The sequence below is a fragment of the Anarrhichthys ocellatus genome, unplaced genomic scaffold, assembly GCF_004355925.1.
Source record: "Anarrhichthys ocellatus isolate YVR2014 unplaced genomic scaffold, GSC_Weel_1.0 scaffold3, whole genome shotgun sequence".
In the NCBI taxonomy this organism is placed as follows: domain Eukaryota; kingdom Metazoa; phylum Chordata; class Actinopteri; order Perciformes; family Anarhichadidae; genus Anarrhichthys; species Anarrhichthys ocellatus.
The window spans coordinates 13,649,455-13,670,410 of NW_022280033.1; the positions used below are offsets into that span (position 1 = coordinate 13,649,455).

The 20,956-nt window shown below is 41.6% G+C and overlaps 1 protein-coding gene across 1 annotated transcript in view; it reads right to left on the reverse strand.

Annotated features, from left to right (window-relative positions):
• Nucleotides 1–20,956, reverse strand: part of macrod2 (mono-ADP ribosylhydrolase 2) — a 379,266-nt gene that overhangs the window by 23,066 nt on the left and 335,244 nt on the right. Inside the window, exons 9-11 of the mRNA XM_031875650.1 lie at nt 7,967–8,045; nt 2,250–2,288; nt 484–543 (exon numbers count right to left, since the gene is read on the reverse strand). Of these exons, the coding sequence (XP_031731510.1) occupies nt 484–543; nt 2,250–2,288; nt 7,967–8,045 (178 nt within the window). The remainder of the gene's footprint in view (nt 1–483; nt 544–2,249; nt 2,289–7,966; nt 8,046–20,956) is intronic.

Here is a 20,956-nt window from a genome sequence, read left to right on the forward strand (position 1 = left end):
GCAACCTTAAGGCTTGAAGACAAATGGATGGTGTACGATTTTAATTGCCTACTAACACCCTCCAGTGTAAGAATCTAATTATCTTTGGTCCATCGTATCGGAGAAGCCTATAACTGTTTCAATATTACACATCCAAAGGGGCTGAAACGGCTGAAACGGCAGAATAGCCAGATAATGGCTTCTTAAATAAGTTTGCCTCAAAGAAAACATTCTTTTAAAAAAGACCACGCTTCATCTTGTATTCATTTCCCCAAAGAGGAACTTGGCACCAGAGAGCAAGAGTTAACCGACGAGGAACACACTCCATTACTTCATACACACAAAACAAATGATTATCATATCAATGTTTCCTTTACTAGTCATGACACTTGGCATGTCCAAAACATAGTTATGATTATTCAAATTAGAATACAAAAGGAACAGACACGCACGCAAACACACACACACACACACACACACACACACACACACAAATATGCTTACGTCTGTTACCGTCTTCACTTTCTTCCTTGGTTGTGGATTTCGTAGATGGAGGTGTGTCATCTATAAATATACAAGAATACATGGTGATTTACAGACGGGGGAGTGACATGTCGTTATCCCCCAACACCATCAGGATGCGAAGGGCGTGACATCTTGTCAATTGGAACTGTTAGATGAGAGATGGTGTGAGTTAAAGACTTTTGGAAAGCCAAACTCATCGGAGCACTGATTATTCTAACTTGGCTGTCCTGCTTCGGCTGACCACGCTACAACACCCTGTGGGAGAACTCACAGCCTTTTACACTGTTTTGTTTTATACCTGCCAGACAAAAAAAAAAAATACTCCTGTGGGACCGAAGGGAAGAAGGAATGTGAGGCTTTGTGACTAACTCCAGATCGCAGTGTGAGACAAAAGCGCCATTCCCTGTGAGAATGACAGTCATTCGATCCTTTGAATAGACTCCAGCCTGCACCGATTCAAGCTCTGGCTGATGGAGCACAATAAAAGGCCAGTCCTTGGCACTGGCACAGAGGCCCATCAAACAAGTCCAAACTGGACCGGGGCAGAGCTGGCATGATGATACAACAGAGCTCGGATTATCAGGGGTTATTTCAGCTGGCTTGATATGGTCTGGTGCTATGTTGTTATAGAGTATGCGGTGTAAAAAGGAACCCGACAGAAAACAAAGCAGTCGCTCAGGCACCAACAAATACGACAAACTCAAAGGCACTTCCTCTCAGCCAAGTCTTTATGATTCAGCCATTGCGTGCACATTGTTTTACTCTGGAATATCACATTTTACAGTGCACTTATAAAACAGCCCTTTTATGTTCACCCAAAATGGAATCTCATTGAAAACACAGATGCGTGTAATTGGCAAATCATGGGGGGAACTTTAGGAGAAAAAACATTTTGATAGCACCCTGGGTTCTACATCTACAGTAATCTGAACACTTTATTTGACAGACAGTAAAACTAACATTGCTCTTTGCTTAGTTGGTTGCACGTGCACTATGACGTCTTCGAGGGACAGCGCCATTAGATCTGGCAGGACCCTGCTCTGAATCCCCTCGTACTCGTAAAGAAAACTTGCCATCAGCTGCTTTCTCAGACCCGCTGTACCTTGGAGAAAACTGCTAGAGGCAGTAGATTTCATAAAAATGAAATTATTTTGCCTACAAATGAGGAAAAAAAAGTTACTGCTTCACAGGTCAATTGGATCTATTGTTCCTGCTATTCAAATAATATACACACTTCCACGCGGCTTTCCGTTCAAGCCATCTCTTATTCAGGACATCATTGCACAGACAAATGTCAATAGTTTATCCCGATAAGCAGTATCTGGGAGTTGCAGGCCGTGTGCCAAGATGGCGCGGTGATAAAAGCATTATGCGCTGACAGTTGTGTTTGTGCCATCGCCAGGCGCATGCTGCGGAGGGATGTTGCTCTGCTGTTTTTTTGTCACTCGCTAAAGGTGGTCTGAAGGCATTGTGCCCGTAAGCCGGATGAACAGAATGGTGTTGGGAATTAGCTGTGGATATAAGCTCTAGTAATGTAATGCACCTGACATGAAGTATTTTTAACTGCGATGTGTCAGGCCTGGGATTCAACTCGTCACCAAATGAATAAACATTCAATTTCATCTGCTGCATAAAACCTAGCAAATCGCTGTCACCAGTTGCAGCTACGCCACTCACTCAGCCTCTGTGTGCTTTAATGGAGGTGTTCAGGTGAAAAGGCAACCATGAAATATTCTGTCACTCACCTCCCTTCAGCTGCTCCTCTGTAACCTCCATGTCATTGTCTGGCAGAGGGGGAAGAAGACAGCATGTCAAAGCATGCTATTTTATAATGTAAGATACAGCGAGTCATCAAAACTTGTCTCCCTGATTATAATATTAGAGCACAGTATTTTGCTGTGTGCTCTGTCTACTTAAACCAAGCAACCAATTAAACAAAAAGCGTAAGTAGATTGTGATTGATTTATGATTCTTCTTTTGGCATGAAAAGAAAAACCCATTCTATTCACATTTCTGCAGATACGTTTTCACGTTTTCCTACTTCCACACCAGCTGCCATGCTCCCAAATCTTACCAAAAACCCTTTACAGCTTCCCTCAAATTGGCCACCAGACGGCCTTGGATCTAGTGAGTTATTACACCAAATGAATGAATGTGTGGGTGTGTGTTTGGGGGAAGGGGGTCACATTTATGAGACATTCTTTTTCAATTAAACCTATACTGGTAGGCTCAGCATAAATAATACACAAAAACTCCTATTTTCCTTAAATTACAAGTGACTGCAGGCTGGGGAGGACAACTGCGCCTTTAAAAAACAAAACAAAAAAACTTTGAATTTCTCTTCTTTTCTATATACGTCTATTGTGTGAAACAGACTAAGTGAACTAAAGGTGTTTCTGGGGGGATGAGTTGAGTTGCACAATGAGAGATGAGAAGGATGCAGAGCTGCAGAGAGAGAGAGGGGTAGAGAGTGAGAGAGGAGCTGTGGATGCCTGCTCACAGATCCCGGCTCCAATCGTACAACCACACACTCAACACACTCAGATCTCAGCATGCCTCAACATTCTTTAAGTCAAGCCACCATATATATAGCATGCGTGTGCTTGCATTTTAATATGCACAGTTCATATGAATGGAGCATGTGTGGGCACATTTATGACTGTGTGTGTATGTGTGTGTGTGTGTATATATGGCGGTGAATGAGTCTGAGCAATGATTGCGTTGTGGTTTACAAGCAAAAGCAAGCATTAGCTGTGATGAAAGGCTGTTGTCATCTGTTCTGTGGAAGTGTAACCATCAGAGCTCCCAGTGGATCCAGCGACAGACTTTTCTTTTGTATAACACTGAATAGAAGGGTACAGTGCATTAATCTAACCCTGCTTGGGGAAACAAAGGACGGCACGCTGATACAGTATAACAATAGTGCAAGGATGGAAACATGGAGTGTCGCAGCTACTGCCACATGCTATACATTATTACCACTGCTCAACACTGCTGTCAACACAAGAAATGCATGCGACTTAGTCTAGAAAAACAATATATGACACGGTTATTTCTATCAAGGGGTAAAGACAACACAATTGCACGGTTAGCGTCACACAAGGGATTCTTGCAAGATGGCCTGCTTGATCTTTGGATCAACAAAAACTATTTTGTTGACATATGCTCATTTGCTTTCTTTCTGAGGGTTAGGCGAGAGGATGAATGTCACTTTCATTTTATGTGTGCCAAATATGAAACTAGAGCATTAGTGGCTCAAAAGCTCCCTAATTAACATGTTACATGTCTCCTCTGGTTGCCTGGCAACTTCAGGGTGATGACATCATTTCAGGAAGTCACTGCACCCGACCAAGAAATAGTCCGGCACATCAAACCCAACTTGTTTTTACACTTCAGTTTATGTCCAGATTAAACAAACAAGATACACCATGTTTATTAGTGTCATTTAGAGGTGCTAGCTGTTTCCTCCAGCTACACGTCTTTATGCTAAGCTGAGCTAACCGTCTAGTTGTGGTGTCGATCCTCAAAGAGGAAGAGCTGTTCCTGTAAGTTACATTTTGCACTCAAATGTTGGTATAGCATGCCATTATGTATTTAAAGTTGTAACTGTACTACAGCCAAGCAAGTTCTAAACCTCTATAACATCAAAAAGACCGCGTTGATAAGAAACTTGCAGGATATGTATTTGTTCTTTTTTGTATTTTCTACATCTCTATGATTCATGCACAGACATGAACATTTTCAATTATGATGAGTAAAGGTGAATCCTCATATCTGCCGAAGCTGACTGAGAGACTCTGAGCCCCTGTGCTTTTTGACAATCACATCGCTAACGCACCAGGTTTTTTCCCCTGCCCAGCGGGATGGCCTCGTGAAAGCAATACAGACTTAATTTTCACCCCTCACAGGGTTCCTGGAGCCCTTCATCTCTTCTCTCCACACGTTACATGTGTGTGATAGAAGCATGTGCATATCAGCTTTACTTCTTCCAAAGCAGTGGGGGGTTGAGGGGATGCTATTATTATGGACATTTGGGGGGTTTGTGTTTGGCTGTGGGGTTGGGAGTTTGGAGTGTATTAAGAGCCATGCAAACAAATGTCAATTGGAGAGTCAGTGAAACATTTGGGGAGAATGTAGCAGCCCCTCCTGATCTGTGAGCTGTGTTAATATTGTCAGCACTGTGTCTGATTGAGGAAAAGAAGAGATGGAGCCCAGCTTGTGGGCAGCCACCCGGATCATATTAGTGAGGGATTGTACCCAGAATCAATTTCAACATGCTTTTACTCTCTGCAACCACAGCTGCCTGACTGCTTCCATGCTCGCAAATAATACGTGCCAAGGCAAGCATGTGGTAAATCACAATCTATGAACCAATCTGAATACTTAATAGAATCATGTCGTATGATTAATTGCATTGATTAAGCTCTGTCGATTAATGGTTATAACTTTTTTTCTGAAAATACAACCATGGTAATTCAAGGTGCATGTATTAATTCAAATGATGCAAACACTGATGGTCATCTTTACCAGATAGCGAGACTGTCATAGCACCTTTGAGATGTATAAACTTTTATGGCCTTTTTAAAGTAATGAATAGGTCATTATATCACTGGTTATGAGCTCAGTAGGCGAGTTGGGTAATGGATGGCGAATGGCACTACAGAGGCAAAAGCTTTACATATAGTTGCTGTGTGTATTAGCTTGTTTGTGTTATTTGCATATTTCAGTATTTGTGTTTGAGAGGCTTCAACATATAACTCTAAACAACTGAAATACTCCTTGAACTGGCATTCATTAAAAAGACCTTTGTCTCTCTGTGAGAACTCCATCATTAGTCATCAAACAGCAGCTCCTCTGTGAGTCTGTTTGAACACGGGGCACAAACCACTGCAAAAAATTCATTTGTTTTAATGTTTCACTGTGATGTCAGTGTTGAAATATCCAACACTTGAATAGGTGCAACTCCTGTTTTATATGTATGTGTTTGTGTGTCGTGGCTGATGTTCTTGTATGCAGGTGTGGATGAGTATTCTTGGCCATTTTTCAGTTTCCTCCTTCTGCAGAGATGTAACCATATTTTGGCTCTCTCATAGTGACAGCTTGTGGAAATGCACAATGTAATAAAGCAATTTCCTGTATGCAAATGTCCTGTTTACACGTTCCTGCTTCAGTCATTGTCACTTGACAGATTGCTTGAATATGAGGAAAGCAGCCATACAATGAAAAATGAGAGTAGTAAGGCTTCAATAAAAAAATCTATTGCGCCAACCTTCAGCTCTAGACATGCTTGAAACTGATGTCACAGGGAAGGTCCTGAGTTTCACACGACCACACAGGCAAATTACAGAAACATCAAGGCCACTATTCACAACATCCTCAACAACAAGTTGGTGATAGAGGCGGCCGTGGAGAAACTCCTCCTTGATATAATGAGGAAAAATGATAGAAAGTGGATGAGGTAATGGGCTAGTGGCATGGGAACCAGGAGAGGTGTAAGTGAGAATGAGTGAGGGAGAGAGGGGGAGAGAATATGAAGGGGGTCGACGTGACAGAGGGTTATTAAAAACGAGAGCATGGTGCGGGAGACAGAATGTTCTCAGGCCTCTGTGTGACGCATTCAGCGTCGCTGTAAGATCTACCTGACTGTCTGTCTCTAGCAGTGAGGATGATAGGATGTTCAGAAAGCATACAAGCACACCTGCTGAGCTAATTCACAGCATCTTATTCACTACTGCCACTCTGCGCAGGCTAAATGAAAGTCTTTTCACACTACCTGGTTATGCTTTCCCTACATGGTGCAATCAGCACTTCTTTCTTTAAAGCACACCTATCAACATCGGTTGAACTCATCGACGTGATGCAGCCTGGCTGGATGAAGAATTCACTCCCGTACGCGAGTGTCTAGTCTACAATCACAGACGTAACTGTGTTATCTTAGCATATTCCTAATGGAACATCTTAAAAGAGCGGTTGTTTTCATAGCGAGAGGACGGTAAAAGCTTTGAACAAGCACCAGGTGAAAGACTGGAGCAGGTGTAGGTGAGCGTGGTGCCTCTCTCCAGACAATGACCCCGAGTGGGAATGTCACTTATTTAGCCATTTGGTATATAATATAATTAATATCCTCTCTAGCCCACACATAAAGCAGTGATAAAGGTGGCTTTGACTCCAGAGGTCAAAGGGCACGTGACAGGCGAGACGCTTTGATGAGGAAAAGTGGTGCCTGTGGTAAAACCCTACATATAATTGAAAGACTGACCTCTGCCTCCCTCATTAGCAACTCATTGCATGATGGTTAACAATATTTATTAAAGAGTCTTCTAATAACTTCGCTCTCAGAACTTTTCTGATTCCCCTTTGTGGCAGAGCCTGTAGTTTTGTGTCTCCTCTGTTCCCAGTCGTGGAGAAATACAGGGCATTTATCCACTGACAGCACTTGTAAGTGGCGAGAGTGATAACTAGAGAACAACAGCCCCAGATTCTCATCTCAGAGCACTAATATGATGAGACGGCTGCTGGGTGCACGGGGGCAGGATAATAATTAAGGTCTCTCCCCATAATGTAATCTTTCAGGGTATAGAGCCGAGGCCGGGAGCGGGACAGATGACGGGGGAGAACAAAACACTCTCCATCTGGGAGCAGTGAGATGAAGGCCTGAGAGCAGGTATTCCGTTGGGGAGGTGGGGAGGGAAAAGTGAGGTAAATGGGAGGTAATGCAAGGCTGGTGAAGCCAGCCAGCCTCTTTCAGCTCCCCAGCTATTAAACTCAATCCTCCGTGGAGCCCCCATCAGAGATGGTGACTGCTCCTGGCCCCCGAAAAAAAAAAAGATGATGCCGTAAAAGGGGGGAGGGAATTGAGAGAGAGACAGAAACGAGAGTGGGAGTTGAAGATAATGGATGTTTGTTTATTTCACACGAAGAATTGAGGAGCAGTAACCAAGGATGATCAGCGGTTGCTATTCATCCCTGAATTTTTAGCTTTTGCAGGAGACATTCACTGCCGAGGACTGTTATTACAGTCAATCAAATCTGACATTAAAGTCTCATCAGAGTATCAATAATTATGTAAAGTATCAGCTTGCTGGTTCGCCTACAAGAAATCTAACTCTTCTAATCCTATTAAGGCAATCCATACAGAACCTGACGCTTGTTTTACCAACTGTCTGCATAAATCACTACTGTTAATCTCCCAAATGGCCGTGCGGCTGCGTTGACTTTGTCTGCATTTGAAGGTGTCAACCAAGCCTGACAGGTACTTATGCCACTGCTCCCAGGAACAACATATCTCTTGCTGCAGATGTTTTCTACGATAAACAAGGTAGCAAAGCTGCCTGGGTCTATACAGACGGCCATTTAGGTACATGGTGACATCACATACTACACAAATACCATCAAAACTAAATGATAAGGGAGGAAAAGGAATGATGTGGGAGTACAGACAATTAGAAGTTAAGACACATACCTGGAAACATTTCAGACATTTTCTTCTTGTAGATGGCAAAGTCGTTCTCCAGGAAGACACAGAAAATGACCCGTGTGATCTGCATGGGAAGAAAAAGAGACAGAAGAGCAATAAGTGTTATTGCAAAAAGTCTCTCTGGTGAATTACATGACAGAAAAACTAACTGGACAAGTTTAGATTTGATGGTAGTCTGCACCAGCAGGCCACAATCATAGCCATTCAGAAATCTAATTAGTTACCCTCCATTTCAAGACCAACCATACACCCTCTGAGACAACTTTTAGAGAATATAACAGCACATCGCATCAGTGGAAGCATTATTGAATGGGTGCATTGTTTGAGCAGAGCAATACGCCTCAGTATCAAATACAGTGCAACCACATGAAATTGCAACATTAAAGATAAACAACGAGGAATACTTTCACCCAAATTGAAAATTACACGAAGAAATGGTAAATAAAGTATTTTACGCTACTATTTAGGATCATAAAGACATAATTAAATGTTGAAAACATTTGATATTGAAACCTCAAACAAATGTTTTGAAAAAACTATTTGTGAAATTGAAACACTTTAGGGGAAAACAAGATGACTTATTTTCAGTTTCAACATCATAAAAAACAATACAGACAGAAACATTAACATACGTTTGTTTTTTAAAGTCAGATAACAGATATTACCATCAGCCAATTATTTCATTTTCTTGCCCTAGATCTTTGTTTTCTAGCTGTGCAGTTGTAGCACCGTAAGTTGATTCAACGACAACTTTGGAACAGTTACGTGGTCAACACTAACAACGACAGCAAATGTGATATGTTTTGTATGTGCAGAGGTTACAGGTGCTTAACAATGTTGAAAATAAATCTATGTACTGTATACTATTCATGCAACGGCTGCAAAGACGAAACCTGCTGCTGCAGAATGTTTGTGAGAAAAGCGTTAAAGAATTCAGTAAAGGTGAAATCAGGCTCTCACATAATGTGAATAGCTCAGTAGGTGTTGATGATCAATGCCAGTCACTCCTTTTCCTTACTGACATTTCAAAACTCTCTAAGGCTTTCTGTATTCGCTACTGATGCTAACCAGACCCCCCAAAACTACTAACTGTGTGAGTCATTTGTGCATTATTTAAAAGCTGTAGCATCACACTCTGGCATCATATTTTTGGCACTGACAACCAACCTTTGATTAGAAAGGAAAGAGGTTCCTTTCTGTTTGATTAACAGAACAAACAGTAAAATAAAACTCTGTACAAGCTCATTGGCTCTTTGACTAAAAGTTTGTAATGACAAATTATTACATGTGAATTAACTTCCAGCATATTTGAGTTATTTTACTTCTATTGTTGGCTCAGTAGAAATCTGGAAACCATTTTGTTTTCCACCTTTACGGCCAAAATCATTCAAGTATTCGGTATGTGTATGATTTATTTCCCCCAAATGCACAACAACGATAAAGTTGGAGAGCATCATGGTTCCTGGTGCTTTCACTAGCCCAGACATTCGCCAAATAATTAGATGTAAAAATAATATATAAACAACTCTGTGTGTTATACTTTATACTGTAGACTACTGTTAGTTTATAAACATATATAAAGCTATCCAATGGCCATGTACACTTTCCAGACTGTGATAATGTGTCTAAAATAAGTCCAATCTTTTGAAAGATTGCAAAGAAAGAGGTCACCTCTTTCACTTTTACCCATTTTTCCAGTGGAGTCTTAGATGTGCAAAGATCAGTCACAGTCACAGAGATGCATTACACACCACGGCAGCAGATAATCGCTTGACTGAATATGGCAATTTTACAAAACAGCCATAATGGTGGCTATCCGGCCCTCATCCTCCTCCATGCAAGATAGTATTGTTATGGGGGAATAAAGAGAGCTCACCAGCTTCAGCCCCATTCCTGACCCTGCCCAACACGAAGGATCTGATTCAAAGAGGCACCCTTCTGATGCTCATACAGACATCTATCTATTAATAGTTTATGATCCGAGCTTTGGAGTAAATGTTAGGAGCTGCATCCAGGATGGTAACATTCATTCATTTTGCTAGATGTCTTGGGGGTGGCTTTGTTCATAAAATGTAGACTCACTCTCTCAACAACGACAAAAAGTGAAAGACAGCTTTAAGTCCTCTTTGAAGTCGTGGGCTCGCTGACAAACAGATTGTGAAAAATGTGATAATATGCCAAGATAGTGCATTCCACTGGGTGCTGGAAGGCCACAGGACAGCAGCTCCCCAGGAATGTCCATTACTCTTTTATGGAGCTCCATTCTAAAACTGACTGCCCACTGTGAAAGAGAATGAATCATAAATTCATGCCTTGCATTGAAACACACCGAAATGCCACACACACACACACACACACACACACACACACCTTTGATGTTGATTACATTCCTCCTATGTTGTGTTTGATGTGATAAAGGAAAGGAGAAATATTACTCTGAGTTAACAACTTGTGCTAAAACAAAACCAAATGTTTGTATCCACGTCATGTAGACTCTTGATTCTGGCTCCCTCTCCCTCTCCCTCATTCTCTTTGTGTAGTTTCTGTTACAGCATATCCACATTCTGCAGAAGGCTTGGCAAGTTCTTTTATTCCACAGATCAGAAAAACATCATGGTCTTTGACAGATACCAGCCGGACCAGGATGCTAAATAAAAACCAGAAATGCCAGAATAGAGCACTGACAAACAAAAACTGCTGGCCAAGACTTCTTAACAGTGTGAAAGGAATCAAATACAACAGAGAAGGTGATCTGTGACTCTTTCTTTGTGAAGTCTACCAGTCTCAAAAAACACCTTGTACTCTCAAAGTCAGCTTATCTCCTGCATGCAAACCTAAAGTACGGTGCAGTCATAGATGAACAATCTTGGAGAGCATTTTAACTGAATTTGAACCAAAATCAGATACAACAGACATTTATAATCACATACACTTAAAATACAATGTTCATTCTCATGTAGATTAGCGATAACACACCAACGCACTACATGTACATGCCTGCTTTATATTGATGATTACACATACAACAAAGGAGAAAACATGATTCACAGAATGGCATATAGTGTTATCATGTTTAAAGGTTCTCTATTCGACTTTCAGAGCATTAATATAGCAGCAAACAACTATTTGCTATGTAACGATATAGTGGAGTAATGTCTACTTGAGCAGAGAATGAAGTCGCTCTCCTTCTCTGTGTGTTGGAATCAAGCCCCCAAGCTAAGCGCTGGTCTCAGGTCAGCACTTTTAACTCTGTCAGCTCTGTTGCCGCTGTTTGCACTGTTAGCACCGTTAGCTGTGAGCTGCCGACTCAACCATCGCCATGTTGAGAGCAGTGTGGAGGCAATAGATATGCTCTGAATTTCGTATTGACATTATTCTTTGTCTGAACTAGGGCGCTTCCACATTGCCTGAAACTACAAAGTAATTAAAAATGTCTTCATATATGATTTCAGGCCATTTTTATATGTTGTTCTCCCAGTCACTTACGGCTGATGGATGTGTGGTACTGTAAAAACTTCTGATCCCCGCAGTGTAGCAGCTGAATGATACGTAATACCTTTCATTGTTTACAACCCTACTAGCACTAAACCGAAAGAACCAACTAAAAAACAATTGTGTTCGAAACGCAAAATTAAAAAAATGGGAAAGGTTTGATTTAATTTGATTTACATTAGCACTGCAGAGTAGAAAATGTTACTAAATACTCTTGGACAAGAGGCCCAATATTTGGGTCTGAGGCTGCTAGGTGTGGGTATATCTGTGTCTGTTGAGCGTGCACCCCGCAGCTGCCAAGGTTGAAAAAGTTAATGGAAGACTAATTAGAAAGCTGGGACCACCGCATGCAAGCCTGCGTAGTCATTACTCATCCCTGATTGGAGGCCCTTTGCCAAAGGGTGAGCGCAATATGACTGGGTCCCCTTGTTGTTGCATTTGGGAGGGATGGTCGGCTCGACAGAAATGTGTTCTGCACAATAAGGTGCGAGACTGTGTAGTTGGCTTGACCTGTCGCACTTTGAGACCCAGCCAAATTGGGGGGAAAAGCTAAGAGTTCAATGGACCCTATGGTTTTGACAGAAACGGTGTTTCCTCAAAAAAACATCATCAAAATGTATAAACAGCATTTTTTCAGATATTCCTTTAAATAAATCAAACAAATCATAGTAATGTTTTGAACAGACAATTTTGACATATTTGTCAACACTAATGCTGTACTGTAGAATATTTAATGATGCGCTTTAAGATTTAATTTGAACCCTCTTCAGAACACGTTTTTCTTCTTAACTTGATAACCAATTCAAAACCAATGTCTCTTGGTTGTAATTTGGTTCTGAATATAAAGATGAGACTAATTCAAATCAAAATGCCAGCGGTGCAACCTTCGCCTTTGGTTCTAATTTGCATGGCGCATGAAATGCAGAGAAACAACATGGCCGATGCATGTGCCACAGTGTCAATGAGTAGCATGAAAGAATATCAAAGTGTCATTTACTTACATTTGTTATTTTCATGAAATACTGTATGTGATTTTTAATTTGTGTGTATCTGTGGCTCATCATTCTGGCGCAGAGCTCACCAGGTGCCCCAGACTCCTATTGGCTGGCTGACAGATGAGCTGTCATAGCTGGCCACCCATGCCCATAATTACTTTGGGGGTACTGCCAGCAGAATGTGATGTGCAGGCACAACGCACGCACTTTCACTACTTGCATTTCCTTCTTGATTCTGTCACAAACAATAATAGGGACAGGTTGCCCTAGCATGTCTGCTCCAGCTGGAGCCCTAACCCAAGGGAGATCTGTGTCTATGTGTCCTGTGCTGCCTCGTTACCGAGGCACCGGCTTATTCAGAACCCTGAACGGTTGCATCCAGATGGAGAACAGAGGCAGGAGACTGATATACAAAATGAACACTGGCTGAAATAATTTATTAATTCACTTTATTTGTTCATAAGCAAGGTCGCAATGAGTAAACACCAGCATGCACTGGGTGCAAGGGAACCTGGGCAGCTCACCAATAAATCACAGTGGCTGGTCATAATGAACTGTATGTAGCATACACTCACACATACACACAGTAAATACATATAGTGTGTGTTTTGTTTGGGATTTATTTCGTATGACATATATGACATACGAGTGTTGTGCGTTTGAACAAACACTGATAGTATATGTCATTGTTTGAGATGGATTGAATAATTCCAGCGAATTATTCCTGAGCCAGAAATATCCCCCCCATAAAACACAGCCTTACAGCTGCATCATCAAAGCCACAATCAGAGAGCGATAGTCTGCTTTGTTGTCGGCAGCGCTGGATTGGATAGAGGGTTCACTTTGAGGCAGGTGGACCATTTCCAGGCCCTATTATGGATGTAATTACACACACCTGCGTCCCCCTGACCCACTGGTACACACAGACTGCATCTATGAAAAACTCTGCTTGGGTCTGACATGCATCTATTGTGTGCAAACACTCCAAACACATGAAGATTCCTAGATCCTTCGTGACCATTACAGCATAACTACCCAGTCCACGTTCTGCTGCTTCAAATACGCTCCTCACAGTGACATCCCTCATGTCCGCTGCCTTCACCAGCAGTAGGGATTATGTAGGTGGCAGAGCTGACAGCCGCAGCCAGGCACTGGCACCGACTACTCGGGTGAAGCTGTGAGCAGCTCTTCCATTTAACTTTGATTGACCCCGTCTGCCGGGAGAGCTGCAGCTCCACCTGCAGCAAGCTGCTGAATTATCATTTCAAAGAAGTGCCCAGAAAAGGTTATCCCTTTGAACAAAACGCCTCCATCCATACATCAAAGCAGGAGTCTGAAATTGGGCTATCAGAAGGCATGGTTACGACAAAGGCTTGGAAGAAAGTGCTGAGCTCAAATTCTTACTTTCCAAAGCCAGTCGACATTAGATGCTCACTATTTCACGATAAGGGCAATAGGATAGTCAATGGAGTCAGCCTAATATTGCTAAACAGACGACAGGTTTTGGTAAATGCTTATGTATACAATTATGCATGAGTGCTCAGCACAGTGTGACTAAGTAGAAGTGATAACATTCTGGTAAGCTGCCTGGTTATTTCATCAGTGTAAAACATCGCCATGCTGCTTCTAAGACCGTACATGCTGAGCAGAATATAAAACATGTTGACAGGAAAATGCTTCCTTGCTAGATTTGGAAAAATCGGTGAGATAATATATCAGCAATTTGTATGTTAATTCAATAAATGCTGCGTGCGCCTCACGTTTTTTAAACATTAAAGCTGAACAAATAGTTTTGACTACTGTATTATTCAGGCTTCAGAGCTACATGGTACTGTAGACAGCATGCTTGAGGCATCTAGCATTTTAGCTCACATTTTCCAAAATTGTTCTCTCAAAGTGAAAGAGACAGCATTTGACTTTCACAGGCTTTGAGCTGTTCCTGCCAGCTCCCGCTGCCAACAGCAGAAGCACTTTGCTATCTGATTTTTTTTTCTTTAATATCCAGCAGGAAAACTCCATTCCTTGTATTTCATTTCACACTATTTTCATATTTAATCTGTTTGAAAGAGGAGGGCAGGCTTTATGGATTTTAAATTCTCCAGTAAATGTTGTCGATAAGAAGAGCTCGTTTGTGAGTACATGGACTCCAGGTACGAACATGTGACCAGACTAAAAACCTCGGAGTAACGGTTGCCCGTTTTCAACATTTCCTGAATCCGGGGCTTTCTTTAACAAACTCAGAAAACCTCATGCATGCCTTTGTTACGAGCCAGCTTGATTACTGCAATTCTCTGCTCATGGGTCATCCAAACAAAACAATCCATAGATCACAACTCAGCTGCACAAGTTCTGACCAGGACAAAACGAGAAACCGTCATTGGTTACCCATTGCTTTCAGAATACAATTATAAATGCTCATTCTGGTTAACAAAGCAATGGCTAGTCTGGCTTCACAGTACATCTCAGACATGCTGTCACTTTAGAACCCCAGCAGATCTTTGCAGTCACAAGGTGAAAATCTCCTCCATGTGCCCAGAACACTTTCGAAGTCTGGTCAGATGGCTTTCAGTATTATATACCTGAAGAATGGAACAGTTTGCTTGTTGACCTCAGACTTGGTCTTACACTGTGTTCTTTTAAATCTAAACTAAACACCTTCCTTTAAATTTGAGTATTTTCCTAAATGAACACACACGTATGCTTGTTGTATGTGTGTATATATATGTATTATATGTGTATTTATGGATGTCTCTGTTTACTGACCTGCTTTTGTATGATGGTGCTATGCAAATACATTCATATTGAATTGAATAAGACCACCAAACACCGTGGCTGGATTTATTCTAAAGTGGCTGTTTTACTTCCCTGAGCTTGTTCCAGCAGAGTAAAGTAAAATGTCAATAACCTCCCACAGGAACAGTGACTGACTTTGCCTGACTGCAACTAAATGTTTAGTAGTACATAACCAATGACAGTAATGAAAATCCTTCCCCATCAACATGAGGACCTGTAAGTACATTGGAGGAGCTCTAAGGGAAATGTCAGTACCACGAATGCCTCCAGAGATCTGAGACCCACCATAATAAAGCATCTTTTTGGCATGCAGCCAATAGACTCCACTGACAAATTTGTCAATTGAGATGGGTGGTTAAATAACTATAGTGATGGAATACTTGTGTTGAGTATATAGGGGCCGGTGTGAGTGTGAAGGAGAAGTATTGGGCCATTTTCTAATCATAAAGATGAGAGGTAGTGCAGCTGCGGACGAGGTCAGAGGGGAATGATGAAGGAAGGCCTATTATGAGGGCTGTATCTTTGATCCATGAGTGCATTGGTAATGATCTGACCTCTGGACAGCCACTGGCCTATAACAACCTCTGCTGATGAGGCATAGTATGTGTGTCTATGTGACGATGGAAAGTTTCTGTAATAACTTGTTCAAATGTACAAGACATTGATAAAGTCCAAGCGTAGTGTTGGGCTTACAAATAGAAACATTATTTTCCCTCTTGCTCAGAGTAGATAAATCTAATGGTGTTTCCTTGCCTTTGAGACAACTTGCTACATGATCAAATTGATTGACCTGTACCTGAGCTATGCCATTGTCAGGTTGTACGTATCTTCAAACCCCAAGCAAAGACATGAAAAAGTCATCACTGAGTTTGTTTGCCCCTAGTTAGAGGTATCGTGGAGTTGTCAACTAACACAATTTTGCTACAATTCCCACTAAAATGCACTGCTTGTCTCCCTAGGGATATAAACATGTTGAATGCATTTACAGCCTCATAAAACCTTGGTTTGAGTGTTCAGCTTCTGCTTTTTTATTGGTTCACTGCTAGCTTTTACGGCCCACCAACTGTTAATAAACATTATGTCCCTTTGCATTTGGCAGGAACGTTAGCATGTCCCCCTGTGCTCATGGTGTGCATGCATGCGTGTCCTCATGCACTTGTTGGTAAAATTAGAGACACAGGCATTATGGGGACCCCCTCATTAAAAAATTGTTCCAGAGTGCCACTGGTGGTCAAAAACTTCAAAGGCACATACACCGTACATGCGAAACAATGTACAACTTTTAAGGAACTGAACAAAGTCCTGAAACTTATATCGATTGTGTATAGAAATTCTAATTACAGCAGAAGTCCTATTTTCCAATTGCTCTGCAATGTTTTCTGCTTGCAATCTTCCTCTACATGAGTTCATCCATCCTGCTGAGCTCTTTTTAAAGCAATGACTGGCCTCTGACACCTTTGCTGTACTCCCAATTCCCATATTGACCACCAATAGGCAGCATTACATGTCAAGTTGAAGGATTGGTGCTTCGTGCGGATGTGTCAGGCTCCATGTCTGCTCATCTGCTCTCCAGGATCATGCAGGGGTTATCCTGCTTGGTTGTCAGATCCACTCATATTTTCATTTTTCCTGTTTCTATTTAGTCAATACCTCCTCAGTCTCTGGGAGGAGGCCAATAAGAGCCAACTCAGCCCTCTCTCAGTGAGGCTTGTGTGCAGCCAGGTATAGACATCCTCTCAGCTGAACCTGTTAGACCCAGCTCAGGTTGATGAAGTCATTACACAATGTGCGTTTCTTGTCAAATGGAAGAAGTTTTCACACAACAAGGGCAAAACCTCTTGCGTCCAGCAGACTTTATAGGGAGAACACAGTCTCACACAAAGAAAATCCACCAATGTGCACTAAGGAAAATAAAACAATACAAATGTCTCTTTCTCTTTCTCAGATAAATCATTTTTGATGTTTTCCTCTAGTGTATGCAGAAGTTGGAGCATTCAATGCGTGCCTCTGTCTGCATGTTTGGCACGTCCTGTGTCTCCTTTTCAGCTGTATGTTTGCCCCGTCTGGGCCTGACTGGTTCTGAGGGGGTTTCCTGGGAGGAAATATGTGGTGTGATCCAGCCAGGTCCTCTCTGGTTTGAATGTTACACAAAAGCTGCCAGACGAATGGGAATCCAATCACAGTTCCCCATGGCAAAATTGCCTGAACTGCTTACAAGCCTGGATCTGGAGAGGCACCAGTGACCTGTAATCTATATAACAAACATGTCGGATGTGCAACAGACAAGCTGTGTCTTCGTCCTGTGCATTATAATTAATAACACTCTCTAGCCTTGTAACCCTGTATGTACTTGACCATGATAATGCACGAGTGAAAGAGTGCGTGGGCAGTGCTATGCCTCACTACACAGATATGCTAATAACTTTGTTAGTTATCTGAGGTTTAACGCACACGCTGGGATTTTTTTCTTTCCTGTGGAAGTTAATGCTAAAAGGTCAGATTTCTAACACTCATTAGAAAGTACTCTGCTCCGCATACACTTTCCTCCAGTTAAAGCTTTTACCCCTTTGTTACTTTTATAAGTCAACAACATAATGTTCAGGCAGAACTATAAATATTTTTTCCTTTTCCTCCTGCTTATCCCCCGTCTGCATCCGAGCTGGCACCAAACCCTTGAAAAAAGGTTAATTAAAGCACTTTTAGCTTTAAAAATCCAAACAGCAACACAATTGGCTGAGCAGCACTCATTAGTTCACCGTGAGTCTTTTTCTGTCTACCATTTGCCACACAAAAAGAGACACACTCATTTTAAATCTCATTATGTCACAAAAAACATGCCGTGATAACATGAATAGTTCCTGGAGGTTTTAAATGTCTTACAAGGCAATAAAAAGGGATAAAGAAATACAGCAAAAGTTAAAGTAAGTATAAGTGTGTTACAACAAAAAGGGATTCTTTTTACATTAAAATGCCACAATAGCCCACGCGAGGTTATGAGATTTACACACTGCTGAATAAAACACAGGATGAGTGTAATGGCAGGAAATAAAAAACAGAAAAACTGATCCTGGGAGCGATACCATATGGCTGTGTGGGCGACATCAAACAGGGAAGCAAGCCTCAAAGCAGAGGTGCTGTTTGACATAACTTACAAAGTGGAAGGAAGATCTGATCTGGACTTTGTCAGATGCGTCAAGCAAATTTACAACCTCTGGTTCAATGTGAATTGTAGAGAGCATCAGGGCTATTTATTAACAGTGACAGACTGGCAGAAGGTAAAATACTTTCTGAGAGGCCAGTGGATTAGGATTACCATGAAAGTGGAGGAAACAGTTGAACATTACGGGACACATAAATCCTTAATAAATAGAGACAACTTGAAAATGAATGCATGTTACACTATCAGTTATGATGTTAAGAAAGAAAAACAATAAATACAAAACAACGCCAAAAGCCAAGTAGGCAGGCACATATCTTGATGTTGTAAGTGGCTTGTAAATAAAATACAGTTCTCACAGAGAGTGCCCAAATCAGAGTCTTTGAAAGCAGTGATTAAGATAAAATTGTCTGGTTTTGGTTTCCTCTGTGTTGCTGTAACTGGCAGCAGCCTGATAGGAGGTGCCTGAAGGTGTTTGCTCTGGAGATGGGAGGCTGATTAGATATTGTGCATGTAAGTGGCTCACATGGTTTTTAGCAGGTTCATCAACGAAAAGAGAGTCAAACCATGGAGATTTGTGTAAATGAGTGTCACCAACTGAGGTCTTCACTTTTTGTTGATGTGAAACAGCTGTGTAAAAGTAGATCTAGTCACTCAAAGGCCCAGTTACGGGCTGTTATACTATCATGACACAATGGTACCTTTGCAGCTGGTCTGAACACGCACATCTCACATCTGGAAATCCGGAGTATTTATAGTTAATCTGGAATAAAGACTCTACTCCAGCATAAACACCACAACCTGATATTCCCTTACTAAAACATACATTGCTCAGGGCAAATTTCCTCTGATAATATGTATTCCTTGTCCTTTTTTTCCTCTTTCCTATCTGCGTGTATTCCCTATGAGTTTTCTATGACAACATGACCGTCCACACTACCTGTTTAATTTACATGTGAAAGCTTAATTGTGTGTACTGTACATATGTGCTATGTATGTACGGTTTTGCTGCATTTTTGCTCTATTCAAAAATCTGATTACCCTTTTTGGTGGTGATGCTACATGCAACAAGGATCAAAAACCATGTATGGGGAAGATAATCTAGATCAGGATTAGGGCTTGTAGTGGGAGAAAGAAGACTTCTAATTAGTCCAGCCCTGCTATGCGAGCAGATTGGTTACATGCTGAGAGAAGACCAGAGAGCTGTGAAGCTGAATTCCCAACCAGTTATAATAGAAGACCATTGACCTCAAAGAGCTGATGGTGTGATGGAACAAATGAGAACAAAACACAACTCACGGTTGTACCTGAACTCAAATTCGGAGGAGTTTAACATTCACTTTAATGTTAAGAAAGTCTCACTAATCTATGATAATAAATGAAGGCATTATTTTGTCATCACCTATTGTGTAGCACAGTCATATCTGTGCAGCGGGGGAAGGGAGAGAAAGGTAATTCTCCACAGTCTCCCTGATTTGCATGATTTCTCTTAGAGAGACTGTGATATATCTATATTAGTGTCAGTGTCTTTACTGTATGTATGGTTGCTGTACTGCACCTCAGGGTAGAACCACATGCTACTAACTCAAAGGCCTCTTAGAAATAAGGTGGGATCCCCATAAGGGCCTTCCAGGCCATTGACACAAGAGATACAATCCAGACTGACTGATCAGAGAGTGGAGCATTACTAAAATAGGCAGCACTGTGCTTTTATAAAACACCAATCTACAACAACATAAAAAAACATTCAAAAGGCCCCCTCCCCCCCTCCATAAAGTGGGTCTAATTAGCATGGTTAGTGGAAGAAAGCTCTGTGCTTAGCTCTTGAATATGAATCAAACCGTTTTGCGTGCTGGCAGATCAAATAAAAACATCAAATATATATTTAAAAAATAATTAAATATCCAATGACTTGTTGACTTTAGTGGAATAACTGTTGGCTAATATGAAACCAGGGGATGTTAGCCGTTGCAGATGTTTGCTGAAGAAGAGAGAGAGAGAAAGAGAGAGAGAGAGACAACAATATTAGTTAGACTCTGCATGCTTCTTGTCATGTTGGGAGTTTCAGTAGGTCATGCTTAAGAGACAAGCTGGCCTTTCGGAAAATAACTACAGTATGGCAAGGTATTTTTATTGGAAGGAGAAGAGCTGTAGAGCAGGGGATGGTTCATTTCTATGCAGCGACCACATTAGCTCAGGATGCTGAGGTAGTCTGTGTCGCGCATGATGGACGGTCATAACACACAGCTCCACACACTAACGTTTCCCAGCCACTGAGTTCTCCTCCAGCTTTCTACAGCTATGCCAAGGAAGTCTCCAATCAATACAGTATCTGTTTCGGTCTAGCTGTCGCTTAGAAAAATCAATGAGCTCCCGATTGCCAGCACTGTTTTCCACACTGTCCCTTGTAAGCTTCCTTAAACCTGACTGGAACCAAGGCAAGAGCCAGTTATCTCCCAGCGTCAGTACTGTAGCTCAGTGACTAAGAGGTGGGTGACACTCTGTTAATGTGGCAACGGTGTAACATGGGACACAGAG